Raw genomic sequence first — 12,402 nt, forward strand, 5'->3', positions numbered from 1 at the left:
TTGAATGCAAAGACTCGAGACTTACTTGTGACTTGCAAAACAACGACTTGGTCACACCTCTGCAATATAGTGTAACATTTTTAATACGAGGCATTTATTGATTATCAGCCAAAATCGGTGCATCCTTAATGTTTTTAAAAATCTAATTTAATTTTGATTAGGGCAAAGGCGTCTAAATGTAATTATAGGGGAAATGAGCATAAACAATTAAATATCAGCAAATATATATCCAATATCGACCAATACGAATACAGTTAACAATAAATGTAATCTCATATATCAGCTGATAACCAATATGATACTGATGTTGTGCATAGCTAATTTCCTTCATTAAGTCAACTATTACCTGAGAGACTGGTTCGGTCGGCTCACGTGCTCGGTGAGTGCGACGATGGTACAAGAACTTCGTCATGTTGGTGAAAGTTTTAGCACAAAATGGGCATTTGTGCAGTGGCTCAGATGTATGGGATTTCCTAAAGCGGGAAAAGCGAAAGAAAAATTTGTTTTGATGACAGAAAACCCAAATCACGAGCAAGTTTTGATGTTTGACTATACAGTTTGTATTTATTACCTGTGTATCATAAGAGTCATTTCTGTGGTAAAACCATGTCCACAGTCTACACACAGAAAACGTGCCTCACCAGAGTGTGTGCGCATGTGAGTCTGAAGGGACACCAACTTTTTAAACACTTTGTCACACTCTGGGCACTCGTGTGTTCCTTGTTCATGCACTCGAAGGTGCGCCACAAGCCGATTGGCAGAGGTGAACGTTCTTTTGCACTCCTCACACCGAAGATTGCTGGGTGGCGGTGTCAAACCCAAACCAGCTGAGCGGGCAGTGTATGTATGCCTCCCAGCAATAACTTTGCCAACTTTGCTGCCCTCTTCGGCTCCATCGCTTCTTCCTTCATCTTCCTTAGCCCCAGAACGGTCTTCATACCCCACCATCACCCCAGTGTCCCCACTCTCTTTGTCCTGGCCTAAGAAGTGCTCCCCCTGGTGTTGAAGGAAATCCTCTGGTGTGCTAAACAGCAGATTACACTCAGAACACTCATAAGGATGGATAATTAAAATCTCCTCATTTTCCTTCTTTAAAGTGTTCACCTGACCAGAGGAAGGGAGGAGGTTAAAAGTGGTCACATTGTCCAGCCGGATAGGATCGGCGGGTAAGAGAGGGGCGAGGAGTTTAGCTTTGCGGAGAGTAGCTGAAGCAGAACCATCAGCGATCGCTTGGGCGGAGCAGAACTGTAGGCGGAGCATCGCAGAGGTGGAGCCAGGCAGGGAAGCGTTGGCTGGTACTAGCATAGTCCTGTGAGGGGCTGCAGTTTTAGATGGGTTTTCTTGCTCTCGAAGAGCCTGAAAAATAAAGGCAACTAAAGTAAGTTTGGAAATATGGGACCTGTAACATCCTCAAACAATGTGGAAATAGGCCAGGACATTGTCACACTGAAACTCCTGAATTAATAAGATGGGAAAAACCGTATCCTAACACCACGTTTTAACTAGATGCATTGCCAACAACAGTTTTCAGAGGATTTTAGACCAATGAGTGGGTAGGACTACCCACTGTGACAGAAACAGAAATCAAATAAAGATTTTATCGCATCACTCCTAATTAGATCATGGTGTAAAACAAACCCACTTTAAAAAATGTGTATATCTGTATGTATGTATGTAAACAGACCTGGGCTAAGGTCAGGATCTGGCCTGCCTTCTGTTCATCCAGAACTAGATTTTGAACATTGAGCAACTGAAGCGGAGTGACTGAACCATCTGCCTGAAGAACATATTCCTGAAACAGAACACAAAATTAAATTAGAAACTGCCAAAAAGATCACAAGATTAACATTGTACTCCGCAGTATGTGCAAATTGTTTGTTGAACACCTTAAGAACCTGACACTGTGGCAATAACAGTGTAGACATTTTTAATGATATGAACAATTAATGTTTTAATAGATACACATTCTTCTATTAGACATCATTATTGCGTTATTGAGAAGAGTTATTAGCTGATATTAGAATTGGGGTTTTTTTTTTTTTGTTAATTTGTCTATACTAGTGTTTATAAGTGTGGGATAAAGATTTTTTAATGATACTTCTATTCAGCAAGGATACATGCATTGTAATCAAAAGTGATAGTATAGACTTTTACATTGTTACAAAAAAATTATATTTCAAATAAGCTGTTGTTTTGAACTTTCTATTAATCAAAGAATCCCGAAAGAAATGTGTCACGGTTTCCCATAAAATTGCAAATATTTTCAACAATAAGTTACAAGAGCAGCAAATCAACATATTAGAATGATTTCTGAAGGATCATGTGACACTGATAACTGGAGTAATGCTGAAAATTCAGCTTTGCCAACACCTGAAAAAAACTACATTTTTACTATTTTAAATATATTTAAAAAAAGAAAACTGTTACTTTACATTGTAATAATGTTTTACAGAATTACTGTTTTTACTGTATTTTATATTATTTTTATATATATTAATGCATCCTTGGTGAATATAAGACTTTTGAAAAACATTTAAAAAAAACATTACCAACCAACCCCAGACATTGGAACAGTAGTGTACATTAAATTATTTGATTTATACCTAAGCCATATTAAAAAACATTTAAAGCTTTTCAATACTTTTTCATGGGAGTTTATTATTTTACAATAAATGTATATATTCAGGGTGGCCGTGGGTCCTTAAAAAGTCTTAAAATGTCTTAAATTCAGATTCAGTAGGTCTTAAATATTTTTGGTCACATTACCACAAAAATCCCCCCCCCCAGCCGCTGTAGTTACCGTTTCATCAGAGAGAATTGCGGTTACAGAATACAGTCGAACACCAGCTCGCTGTCCAGCCTCCGAACTACTTTAACTGGGTTCATGCAAGTTTACTGAAAAATGGCTTGAGAATTGTACCTGCCCGACAGGACTAATAGCCTGATTAAAACTTAAAGGGGTCATATGATGCGATTTCAAGTTTTCCTTTCGCATTTTTGTTACTGAATGATTCAGAGGTTCGAAGGAATCGGTTGAATGAATAAGTGACTTACCGCCACCTATTGGCGGTTTAGTCTCATGCTTAAAAGTATGCATTTTCCCCCAACATTTCTTATTTGTATGTTCAAAATTTTATTTACAACATTAATCCCATAACATTATTTATTGCTGTTGTAATTTTGTAATTATTTAATTTGATTGGTAACAGCCCTGTAGAAATCAGGAAGGGGGCCAACACTTTTTCACACCACTGTAAATAACATTAAAAAAAAATTTTTTAAAAATTCAGCTGAACTAAAGTTTTATCTCTCATCCACAGACCTGCATAGTCTGGGCTCTGTTGTCAATTTTTAAAAATAAACATTTTTACAATATACCAAGTCAGAAGGCTCATTAGCTGAAAGATTTTCTTTCCTACATAAATGAACATTGCCACTCCCAAATGAATTGGAATCTAATCAAAACAAATTGAGAGCAAATCAGAATCAGCATGGATACCCAGCCTTGTTTATTATTTTGTGTGTGTGTGTTAGAGGTCTGCAAGCCCAACAGGGCCCGACACGCTGAGTCCATTCGGGCCGGGCTCGGGCCATTTGTATTTTTTTTACAGATCGGGCTCGGGTTCGGGCTCATTTAGCTTCTCTCCTTTTATTGTGCCATATATGCGCAGAGCACACATAGGCTACTGTATGAAATATTGTTATATTGATTATATTATAAATATTATACATCGCCTACGCAATACGCAACGCACATACACACGCATTAGCATACAGGTGACAGTTGACCATGCACAGCATCAGGAGAAGTTGGGAGTTACTAAAAGTTCCCAATGCTTCGGAAAAGCTGTATTTTGGAAGAGTCTTGATTTGATTACCTCAGCAAACAGTGAGTCAATTGGTCATGTGCAGTACAGAATCTGCAAACATATCCTTGCACATGACAGCAAAAAACGCACGCAATAGGCTAAAGCGTGCCGCAAAGCCCCAGCAAAAGTAATTACCTTGAATGTGTCGGGGGGAGATAATGAGATATTTGAATTATTTATTAATAAATTAGTGTTTTCTGAGTCCGTGTCGCAAAGATGAAGACGACGATCCTGATCCTGAGAAATGCATCTTCAAAAGAGTTTTTGTTTTTGATTCGAATTATTTAGTTTTAAAGTAGTAATTTAAAGATTTCTATAGATATATTTAGCAAGTTTTTGAGGAAAGTATTCGCTGAGTTTCGGTTCATCACTGTGAAGCGCTCCTGGCCGAAATTGCAGAAAGCACATCCTGTATGCATCCTTTATTTTATAAAAGCACAACACTTTGTTGATATTGTGAGTGCACACAAATAAAAGTAGACCCTTTACAGTTCCGAGTGATGTATAACTCTTACCTTTATGAGCAATAATTACAGCATATTTTAAGTTGTTTCCAATGCAAGTGATCGCGCCGGCTCCTCCATGTCCTGTAAAGCGCGCTTTAGCTCTCCGCACAAACGATTAGATATGCGTCCAATAGCGCACATTTATATAGGTAAAACATTTAAGGGCCTGAGCGTCTCGGGCCAGGGCCGGGCTAGGGCCTATATTTGAGGCCCGTGCAGGGCTCTAGTGTGTGTGTGTACTCACTGTGTCAGTGCTCAAGCTGCTGTGGGTGCTGCTTCTGTTGTGTGTCTGTCTGTGAGCCAACCACAGCTCAGGTGTGTCAAAGAGAGCCAGACATTCCAAACACTGATACTGGATTGGCACATCTGCATCGACAGCATCCATCTCTGTGACCTCACATAGCTCTGAAAATAAAGCATTCATGTCCCGATTACAACCCCAACTAAACTTGCAGTACAGCAGCACACATATTAAACACTGCACTCACCCTGGCCTGCCTCTCTCATGTGCAGCTCTTGATGCAGCAGCAGTTCATCTGGGTTCCTCAGGATGGCTCCACACTCCAGGCACTGATACTGGCTCTCCCCAGTGTCACAGTCCTCAAGGCTCGAGAGGACCTCGACCTCGTCCCCCTCTGCTCCGGTGTGGATCTGTTGGTGCACCAGCACCTCCTCCAGCGTATTAAAGAGCTGCTGGCACTCACTGCACATATACTGATGCTCCACATATTCCTGCTCACTCATGGTAACTGCACAGTGCTAAACCTGTTAAGATGCAAAGTCTCTCGGTGTGCTGAAGAGCAGGTGCAGTGCTGGGGTTATGAGTCACAGTCACTAGGTTCAGTATGCATTCTTATGCTCGATACAAATCCTAAGCCCTAAAACAACCTAAAAAAAAACAAAAACTTAAGCAATACAGATATGCCAGAAGACTCCCAGACAAATTGTCTGGCCTTGCACTTTCATATTAAATTTCATAACCTATCATTCAGGATTAGATTTCCACGGGTCAATAATAATATAGATATTATGAACATAATTTATATGATCATTGAGACATGGGACAAAGTATGTACCACAATTTTTCACCCTTCATTTAATTTCTAAAATATTCAAACTTTGAGATTATCACTACACAAATTTACAATTTCACTTGATTTTCTCTTTAATGTTAATTTGAAATACCCATAAAACCACCTCAGACCAGTTAGGCCTCAGCAAACGTCCAAGTGGCCCTAATAAGTATTATTTAAATTTAGTTATATTAACATAATCCCAATTAAACTGCTAAAAGACACTTAAAATTTTGACATAATTTTGAGATTATTACACATAGATTACTTTACATTATAGGAGGGTCTAAATACTGTCTTCTACAAAGGGGGCCTTGGAGTCAAAAATGTTTCACTATATATATATATATATATATATATATATATATGGATATTTCTATCATTTAATTTTTAGCTCTTTTATAAGATTTCAAAGCTGTGTCCCTACTTTTTGTAAAAACATTTTGTAAACTATCAGATATTTATGAGAACATTTATTAAATCAGGTCACATATGTCACTTAGGCCTATGCATTAAATATATTAATGCACATCATGTGGATTTTAATATGAAATCCGTGCATAACATACGGCATCTCCGTAATATTAGTCGACAATTCAATAACTTCGCTTCATCAATAAATCAGAAAACAGATGCAGGTATTAAAAGTAAACTGATTGATAATACACTTCTGAAAAAAACTTCTGGCACTAGTCGTGGCGGAATCGGTACCAACAAACAACAGCATTTAGAGAGGGTTTCGGACGAGTGGTTTACCTTGTGGCGAGCAGCTGGTGGCGCTCTTCAGATTTTGCCAGAGCTTATGGAGCGCACCGCTGTCTCCTGAGCGAGCCACCCCGCTGTACGGCGGTCGTCAGGCGGCGCTCTTCACTTTTCCCCGCAGGTCTAAGAGCGCTGAAGGGCGGCCTTCTTTCCCCAGCCGTTTCCGAGCCTCGCCTCGCGCGCTGCAGCTGGGCGATCCCTCGTGCAGCGCTCGTCGGCCCCGCGGAAGCGTTCGGGTGCCCACAATGCGTTTTCTCGCCGCAACGAAGCAGTATTATTCAGTGCCACGCACTGTTTGTTAAATATTTTGACGCAAAGACGATCGTGGATGTGGAAATGTACCGTCTGTCTGGCCTCTGTTCCTTGCTCTGTGCATGCTGCCCTCCCCATGGAGGTTCGCGTGTGGCTTGTGCAAGGCGCTGATTGGATAGAAAGACTGTCTTTCAAACTCTAGCTCTTGTGATGGACAGTCAGAGTATGCGAAGCGAGGCTGCATCTGCTGATGGAAAGGTCCTAAACCACAAATAAATTAATTAATAATAAAACATCTCAAAACACACTATGTGTTTATTATTAAGTATTTATTATTAATTGTTCATGAAATGTATATGATTAGTCCCTCAAATAATAGACTGCTATTAAAACATTTCAGACCATTCCTGAACTAATTAAAGGAAAAACAGTTTGACTTCTATGTAAATGGAAAATTTGTCAATGTAAACGTTTTTGTAAAACGAGAGATTTTAACCGACAACAAATGTGACACATTTCATCAGAAGTCAAAGTAATCATTTCGATATTTATATCTTGAGTTATCTATTTATTAACTGTATTATAGTGTGTTACGCCATTAGGTTATTTAATGCATGGCTTTTCAAACATTCTGCTTTCTAAAGGTTTGGAAATTAGGTTCATTTCGAGTATGTTATTCCATTGACGGCCATAGTTTTTATTGGCAAGACAAAAAAGATTTTGCATTTTTATTTATGAGCCCTTGGCATGAAAAAATTATGAAAAGCTGGTCATTCTTATGCTGCAGGATCTATGCACGTGAGAGCGTTGTTGAACTTCATTGCCCAGAAAACAATGCGCATAGAGCGTCGCTGTGCGTCAGCTCTAGTTGCCCAGCCACAGAGAAAGAAAGAGGCGGCGCACAATTTGCCATTGATAGAATAGTTCAGCAATCTTAATATTTTTTTTAACGATTATTATAATTTAAATTGACACATCCACTACGCGCCTGGGCCAGTCTACAGGCACAGTTTACCCCCGCTCTGGCACACTTGCAACCCGAAATGAGCGGCAGCGGGCGGCCCAGGACTAGCTCGTTTGCTGAGCCTCCAGGGGTCCCGGGAGCCGCTGCAGCCGCCGCCGGATCAGCCGTCGCTGGCGGAAGCTCTTCAGGAAAGACGGGGGGTGCGCAGGCCGCAGGCGGGAGTTCGTCTGGTTTCGGAAACTTAAAGCTGGGCAGTGAGTATCATTCAATGACATCACACGACAATCCCAATAAATGTGATATTAGTAGACTAGTAAAAGCCCAAGTGCTGGACCGTGTAGCGTGCTGTTCATTCATTTGTCTGATTATTTTGCCATGATCGCGTTAACCTACTTTAGGCGGCTAACTGGCTAAGCTAACGTGAGCTTGTTTTTGTAGACGGATCAAGGGCTTTGATTGCTCTACATTAGCTCGACAATCCTTCATACGAGCACTGGCTAAACGCATCTCTTATGATCGATACCAGTGCATCACATTTTGACCACCTTGGCTTGAACCCTTCTTTAAAATATGATACTTGGTTTATTAGATGTTTAGACGTCGCGTTATTGAAGATGTGCTCGTTTGGTAACAAAGCTCAGTTAGCCTGCCGGCAACATCTAACAGACTGTATCTTCAATTTTGCCTTTGATTTGAATAATTTCATCATGTGCGATCCTGGATGCATGTAGTCGCATCAGAAATGTGTTTAATAATAATCTTAATATTAAGTTCAACCTGCCTGAAGAGGGCCAAATTGGCGTTTGCCTGTCCATATATTTAAAGGAGAAATATCATAATATTTATAATATAATATTATTATAATTATTAATGTTTTGTTAAATGACCCAGCCTTCCTACTCGCAATCTAACAGATCATCACATAGCTTTGAGTACAAACACTGCGTCCTATGAAGAAAAAATGACCCAGTGTAAATTTGTGGTTGGGCTACTCCTGTGAAAACTAGTGGTTTCCCTAGAGGCATAAACCTCTTCATTTGGAGCTCTATAAATAATTCCCAGTGACTGCAGTGCTGGCAGCAGCGTTTATCTACACTGGTGCTGACTGCTGGATTTCCATGAGAATGGTGATGGGTGTTATTACTAGGAATGAGGGGAGATGGAGTGGGTGGATGTACAACTGTAACCCACCAGAAACCTTGAACCAGTAGTTACAACACAACAATCATAGCTGTTTTTGTCCTATTTTTCAGCATAGTAACCATTTTTAATTACTCTGCTGACATTTGTACTCGCCTAAAAACATGATGCATTTTGTGTCATTAACGTAGAGTTAATTTACATTTAAATTACATTTTTATTTGCAAATACATTATTTTTATATTCATATATAGATTTCTGCTGGAATCAATGATAAAATCGTCATTCAGTTCATCACTGAAAGCAACTAAATGGCATAAACATGATCAATGAACACATGGCAAAGTGACTGGCCATTAACTGGACTGAATCCATCTCTCTCATCCTAGAGGATCATACTACAGTCTTTTTAATGGCAGGCTTTGGCTCTGGCGTTTCAGATTCACGATAGCATCATTTTAGATTCTATATGGTGATTTTTTTTTTTACTCTGAGAGAATTATTCAGTCACATGACTGGTTGTGGAAAAAGTCGCAAGACATTTATGCACATGTAGCAAATTATTCTGTAATAATCTTTCTCTCAGTTAATGAGCTTGCCTTCCTGAATAAAAATATATCCATCTCAAATGTAATGATTTGTGCACATTTTCCAAATTTTTTTATGCAACATCCACAAATTGGTATTCAAAATGACATTTTATGTGGTGGCAATTTAAATAAGCCACTAATCCACAATGTTTCTCATCCCAGTCGAAGCAGTGTTATTCTGTTGAAAAATTCTCAATAGCAGCAACTGTCTATTGGCGCTTTTCCACTGCGTGGTACGACTCGGCTCGGTACGGCTCGGGTTGCGGTTCGGTTCACCTGGAACCCCAACCGAAGTGGTACTAAAAAAAGTACCAGGTACCAGGTACTGTACCCAGTGGAAAACCCCCCAAAAGTGAACCGTACCGAGCCGTACCGTGCCGTACCATGCAGTGGAAAAGCGCCATATGTCATGCATGACAACAGCTGTCTGCTCTGCTTTGATCTGGTAAATAATAGTTTTGCTGTGTAATAAAACAAAGCTTTTGTTTTGGTGAATCTGTCATTACTCATCTAAATCTAAACTGACAGCAACTGACGGAAAAAACATCACCCTAGGGCTCTGCTTGTCTCCAGGCGTCCCCATTATTCAGGTCTGCTCTTGGCCACAGGTGGAAATGTGGTCAGACTTTAGTAGACTCCACCCATGTTCAAACAGTCTTAAGGGAGTTTCTGCTATTCCTAGTGATAAGCTCTACCCGTTGTTCTGTTGTGTTTGGGCACACATCTAAACACGGGTGTTGGATTACTATTAACACCTGTCAGACAGAGTGGCAAACAGGCATAGCGTGCTGGATAAGATGAGTTCAAAAAGATCTAACCGCTGTAGTAGCTAATGCTGGGTTTGGACTTTTTGCTTTGTTTTCATGTCTTTTGAATATAAAGCTCTCTCAGGCATTCAGGAGTAGTTTTGAGGAATATTTCACGTTTTGTTTTACTCACTCTCATGTCGATCTAAACCTGATTGACTTTCTTCCATGGAGTGCGAAAGGAGAAGTTTTAAAGAATGTGCTGCTCACCAATTCCAATGCAGTGAGGACCTGTGATTTCATGCTTCAAAAAGCATGCAAGGCACCACAAAATAACCGTAAATGTTGCATGTGACTTGTCTTTTCAAATCACCACACTCACCAGCTGATTAGAGCTATTACTCATGTTTTTCTCAGCTGAAATTGCATGGTAGATTCATAATTAATACTGTCAGAGCATCATTTTCCTGTGGTTTTACCACGAGGAACGTGTCCACCACCAATCCTGCAGCATAAAATGAATGACTACATGGACATCATACAGCAGTGCTCAGCTTCTGACAATTTATTCAAAATGCTGTGTGTTATCACACAGATATTACGTTATTTTCCAGGGGAAATTAAATTCATGTTACTTTTTTGTTTTGGATGGACAAATCTAAATGCACTTGAGTATCACTAACCTCAGAAAGGCTAAGTTTGACACTAATAATGTGTATAGGCAACAAAGATAAAAGTAACCCTCTTTTAGTTAGTGTCATGCACTGGTCCAGTGCTCTTGACAGAAGCTAGGGCAGAAATAAAAATACAGAGAAAATAATATTTTTTTTTTATAACTGTTATTTCACTTGTTAGTTCACACAATGGTATGATTCTGCTTTTGTTATACAAGCTAATATTTAGAGACCAACTGAATATAATAACAATTTAAATGCATTAATTCACCTGATATTACAAAAACAGTTTAGTAGAAAAACTGAAATATTACTATAAAATAGTAAGTCCAATGCATTTTTCAGTCTCTTACTTACAGGGTTAGTGCACCCCAAAATGAAAATTGACATTTTACTCTTGTCTTGACCCTATAAAACATTTGTAAAGAGATCAAAAAACAAATCCATATGAATTGAGCAATTTAATCCAAGTATTCTGAAGAAACATGGTTGCTTTATATGACGAACAGATTTAATTTAGGCTTTTATTCACATATAAACATAGATCAGCGAACATAAATCGCTCAACCATACTTGCCTTGATCTCATTGGTCCTTGCACCGCAAGCAAGCGTGCTTGAGCTTCCATCACCAAATATTGCTGTTAACATTGTTAGCTTATTAATGTTTATATGTGAATAAAAGCCTAAAAATAGATCTGTTCATCATATAAGGCGATCATGTATCAGCAGACTTTGGATTAAATTGCAGGAGGCACAGAAATCTCTTAGATTTGATTAAAAATATCTTAATTTGTGTTCCAAAGATGATCGTATTTCTTATGGGTTTGGAGCGACATGAGGGGAATGCGACATGAGCGGCGTGAGTAAATGCTGACAGAATTTTCATTTTAGGGCTGAGCAAACCCTTTTAAACATGAATTAAACAATGACTATTAAGGTAAATTGTCAGATGTCTTGTCAGATGGTAAATTTGAGGATGTTCTTTTTGTAATTTTAGCACATGGACTACAAAAGTAGTGTTTAATATGTGACTGCATTCGTTCAGGTCATACATGGGGAAAAATGACTCCTGTGGTTTAAATCTTAATTATTTTGAGCAGTCAGATCTTTCAGGCAAAGGCCTTTTGTTTAAAAAAACACTTGTTTTGTTGTGTGTTTAGGGGATAGTGGGAAAGTAACAACGGTAGTAGCCACACCAGGGCAGGGTCCAGACCGTCCTCAGGAGGTCTCGTACACAGACATCAAGGTGATCGGGAATGGCTCATTTGGAGTGGTGTACCAGGCTCGACTCATTGACAGCCAGGAGATGGTGGCCATAAAGAAGGTGCTTCAGGATAAGAGGTTTAAGGTAAGAGGAGTAAGAACCTGATTGTGTACAAACTGATGTTAGTATCATAATAAATAACCCTAAAATGCATAAAACCATTTCCAACAGGAAATGTTTTTACTTGTAATGCTACAGGCCCTTTAAATATGGCTGCTACAATCGCGTTGGAATTTTCTTTTTGTCATTGCGATTTGACCAGTGATAAACATTTAATATCTCATGTTGCTTCTGCTTAGATAACAAAGCTAAAAGAACAAAAAGGCTTAAGATCACATTGAAAACACCCCCTTTTAAGTTCAGCGGTGTGTTCATAAACTACAAACTTGCCTTATGACTCCAGTTGTTTTGTCCAGGCTCTACTGCCTTGAGGAAATGTTGCTCTTCACATTTTCAGAAGACCTGAACCTCTTTCAAACTGACTCAAAAGTATCCCTGGGCGATAAAACGGTATCGATATTTATCGATGGTACACCTTCTTCGATAACGATATAAAAAAAT

At 39.2% G+C, this 12,402-nt stretch overlaps 2 protein-coding genes across 4 annotated transcripts in view; one reads left to right on the forward strand and one right to left on the reverse strand.

Annotated features, from left to right (window-relative positions):
• The window catches only part of LOC107700187 (zinc finger protein 574-like), a 12,913-nt gene extending 5,593 nt beyond the window's left edge, over nt 1–7,320 (reverse strand). Inside the window, exons 1-7 of one of the 3 annotated variants that reach the window (XM_016501750.1) lie at nt 7,261–7,320; nt 6,205–6,723; nt 4,864–5,263; nt 4,620–4,780; nt 1,685–1,792; nt 572–1,356; nt 347–473 (exon numbers count right to left, since the gene is read on the reverse strand). In XM_016501750.1, the coding sequence (XP_016357236.1) occupies nt 347–473; nt 572–1,356; nt 1,685–1,792; nt 4,620–4,780; nt 4,864–5,119 (1,437 nt within the window). In that variant the 5' untranslated portion in view covers nt 5,120–5,263; nt 6,205–6,723; nt 7,261–7,320. Of the gene's footprint in view, nt 1–346; nt 474–571; nt 1,357–1,684; nt 1,793–4,619; nt 4,781–4,863; nt 5,264–6,204; nt 6,750–7,260 lie in introns of those variants that run through there. The other 2 variants (XM_016501752.1, XM_016501753.1) reach the window with 2 other exon arrangements.
• Nucleotides 7,321–7,487: 167 nt separating this feature from the next.
• LOC107700140 (glycogen synthase kinase-3 alpha-like) lies at nt 7,488–11,946 on the forward strand. Its single transcript, XM_016501679.1, has 2 exons — nt 7,488–7,680; nt 11,738–11,946. Exons 1-2 carry the CDS (start codon nt 7,506–7,508, stop codon nt 11,944–11,946), a joined length of 384 nt encoding a protein of 127 aa, XP_016357165.1. The 5' UTR covers nt 7,488–7,505.
• Nucleotides 11,947–12,402: the final 456 nt, after the last annotated feature.

Source organism: Sinocyclocheilus anshuiensis, unplaced genomic scaffold (assembly GCF_001515605.1).
Source record: "Sinocyclocheilus anshuiensis isolate Anshui unplaced genomic scaffold, SAMN03320099.WGS_v1.1 scaffold955, whole genome shotgun sequence".
NCBI lineage: Eukaryota > Metazoa > Chordata > Actinopteri > Cypriniformes > Cyprinidae > Sinocyclocheilus > Sinocyclocheilus anshuiensis.

Excerpts from the sequence above, each read along its gene's own strand:
- LOC107700140 (XM_016501679.1), top strand. The coding sequence starts at position 7,506 with ATGAGCGGCAGCGGGCGGCCCAGGACTAGCTCGTTTGCTGAGCCTCCA. Across the intron at positions 7,681-11,737 it reads CGGAAACTTAAAGCTGGGCA|GGGATAGTGGGAAAGTAACA; the intron begins GTGAGTATCATT and ends TTGTGTGTTTAG.